This window comes from Macrobrachium nipponense, chromosome 19 (assembly GCF_015104395.2).
Source record: "Macrobrachium nipponense isolate FS-2020 chromosome 19, ASM1510439v2, whole genome shotgun sequence".
NCBI classification, from domain to species: domain Eukaryota; kingdom Metazoa; phylum Arthropoda; class Malacostraca; order Decapoda; family Palaemonidae; genus Macrobrachium; species Macrobrachium nipponense.
The window spans coordinates 8,129,438-8,131,937 of record NC_061088.1 but is presented as its reverse complement, the minus strand read 5'-3'; the positions used below and the strand labels follow the sequence as shown (position 1 = coordinate 8,131,937).

The window sequence follows — 2,500 nt, the reverse complement described above, 5'->3', positions numbered from 1 at the left end:
GAAACTTAGTAAGACGTAAATGAACTTGAAAAGTGATTGATATTAACTCATTGTATCACCAGGTAGGTGTAATGTGTCAACACGGTAATTTGTTATATGCTGACCTAAAGTTTTCCCTAAAATAAGAGTTTGCTTTAGAACAAGCACAAGTCTAGGAAGGAAAATAATCAACTTACTACAGACGATGCATGAATGATCCAAAGTTTTACTGCTAAGATTCACCTACACGAAACTTCTACTGACAATCAGAAGAACAGTTCAGTGTCAGGAACAATAAAAACTTTTGTTTTCGTGAAAGTTCTCCATACAATCCAAAGAAGAACAGTTCAGTGTAAAGATCATAAACTTTTATTTTTGTGTATCCAAAAGTTCTACGGACAATCCAAAGAACAGTTTAGTGTCAAGAACAATAAAAACTTTTATTTTCGTGAGGCCAAAAGTTCTACATAGAATCCAAAGAAGAGGAAGAGAAGAGGATCCAGGGCAAGGGCAAGGGCAAGGGCAAGGGCAAGGGAGCCCCCACCCCCACCAACCCGCCCCCAAACGAGGGCATCACCCGTGACTTACCTGAAGTTGGAGCAGGGGTGGATGATCCAGTGTCCCGCCGCCTTCTGCCGGATTCTCTCCTTCATAAGGGCCTTTTTGGAGCCGAAGAGCTTCATGGCCAGTTTATTATCGGTGGGCTGGAAGAGGGCCTGCAGTTGGTTCTTGAGGAAAGAGGGCTTGGGCTCGGCGCCCCCGGGCTGGGCACCGCCGGAGCCCCCGACGCAGAGCTGCCCGGGTCCCAGCTCCTCCTTGGGCGTGCCGTACAGGGAGACATCGTCACCGCCGAAGTGCACTTTACTGACATCGCGGAAGTTCATCTCGGGGGAGATGTAGTCGTTCACGAAGGCTGTCTCATCCTCGACGGCCGTCACGAGCGAGTCGGTACAAGTGGTCGTCTCCACCGAGATCTTGATGTCGTCTCTGAGCGTCGCCGACCGCGGCGACCTCACCTCTTCCTCAGAGCCCGTCAGGGGGCTGGTCACGGCCACCCGCCCGTTCGCCAACCGCAGACTGGGCAGGCGCTGGGCTCGGCGCCCCTCTTCTCCTCCCCCCTCCTCCTCACCTACCCCACCACACCACCACCACCACCCCCAACACTCGCACACGAGCCGTCCCTCGTGTTGGCCCCCGCCCGAATCACGCGGCCCGCCCCGTTGGCCACCGTCGCTCCTCCCCCTCCCCCTACTCCTGACGTCGTTGACCCCGCCCCGCTTCCAGCCAGACCTCCTCGGGACCTGACGGCGCTGCCGGTGCTACTGCTGCTGCTGCCTCCGCCTCCTCCTCCCTCCTCCCCCCCTCCTCCTCCTCCCCCGGCGGAACCAGCGCCCCCTCCTGGGCCCCCGCCACCGCCGCCGCCGGCCCCAGAGCCGCTGGCTGACAGTGACCCCGAGCCGAGGTCAGCATCCCGGTATTCGCCGAGCTCTCGTTCACTGTCCCTGCAAGGAGGTGGGAGAAGAACAAGAAGTGTTAGATGGTGAAATTGACTCGAAACTAATAAATATTCATTTTTTTAATTGAAAAAAAAAAAAACTATTTGCTGCAAGGAATGAATAAGAAGGAAAAGATTAAGTGTCAGATAATGAAATTGACTTAAAACTAATAAATATCTATTTTTAATAGAAAAAATTATATTTGTTGCTAAGAGTGAAAAAAGCGAGTGATAACTGATCAATTTTACTTTATCTTTTAAAAAAATAAAAAAAAAATGATAATATGATTTATTAAAGTTTTTTTTCAAGAGAAACCTTTTTTTTTTTTTTGCAATTTACTTAAAACTAATAAATATTTTTTTTAAATAAAAAAATATATTTGTGGCTAGTAGTGGAAAAAGAAAAGAAAAGCGGGTGATAACATGTCAATTTTACTTAAATATAAATACAATTATGTTTATTCTTTTTTTTCAATAAAACTTTTTTTTTGCAATTTACTTAAAACTAATAAATATTTTTTTTTTTATAAAAAAACATATATTTATGGCTAGGAGTGGAAAAGGAAAAAAATGAGTGATAGCTGATGAATTTTACTTAGATATAAATATAATTATTTTTTTCATTTTTTCAATAAACTTTTTTCTATGAAAAGCAAGTGTTAGTGATGCTATTAACTGAAAACAAAGATATATATTTTTCCTTTATCAAAAATTATATTTGTTACTAGGAGTGAAAAAATAAGAAAAGAAAATGTTACATGATTCAACTTAAAAAAAAATGAATTTAATATTTTTATTTTAACTAAAAAGAGTGAATGTAAATAAAATGAGTGAAATTTGAGGACCGTACGTTCTTAGCCAATACCTAAAACAAAGTTGTAACTGACTAATAACTAATAATAATAATAATAATAATAATAATAATAATAATAATAATAATAATAATAATAATAATAATAATAATAATAATAATAATCAATAATAATAATAATAATAAACATGAAAAAGTTCTAATTAGTTCAACAG

The 2,500-nt window shown here is 41.6% G+C and overlaps 2 protein-coding genes across 2 annotated transcripts in view; both read right to left on the bottom strand.

Annotated features, from left to right (window-relative positions):
- LOC135214159 (potassium/sodium hyperpolarization-activated cyclic nucleotide-gated channel 2-like) overlaps nt 1-1,004 on the bottom strand; it is a 471,901-nt gene extending 470,897 nt beyond the window's left edge. The window contains exon 1 of the mRNA XM_064248234.1: nt 568-1,004. Coding sequence (XP_064104304.1) covers nt 568-863 — 296 coding nt within the window. The 5' untranslated portion in view covers nt 864-1,004. The remainder of the gene's footprint in view (nt 1-567) is intronic.
- A 104-nt stretch (nt 1,005-1,108) lies between these two features.
- Nucleotides 1,109-2,500, bottom strand: part of LOC135219216 (uncharacterized) — an 81,137-nt gene continuing 79,745 nt past the window's right edge. Inside the window, exon 3 of the mRNA XM_064255790.1 lies at nt 1,109-1,481. Within this exon, the coding sequence (XP_064111860.1) occupies nt 1,109-1,481 (373 nt within the window). The remainder of the gene's footprint in view (nt 1,482-2,500) is intronic.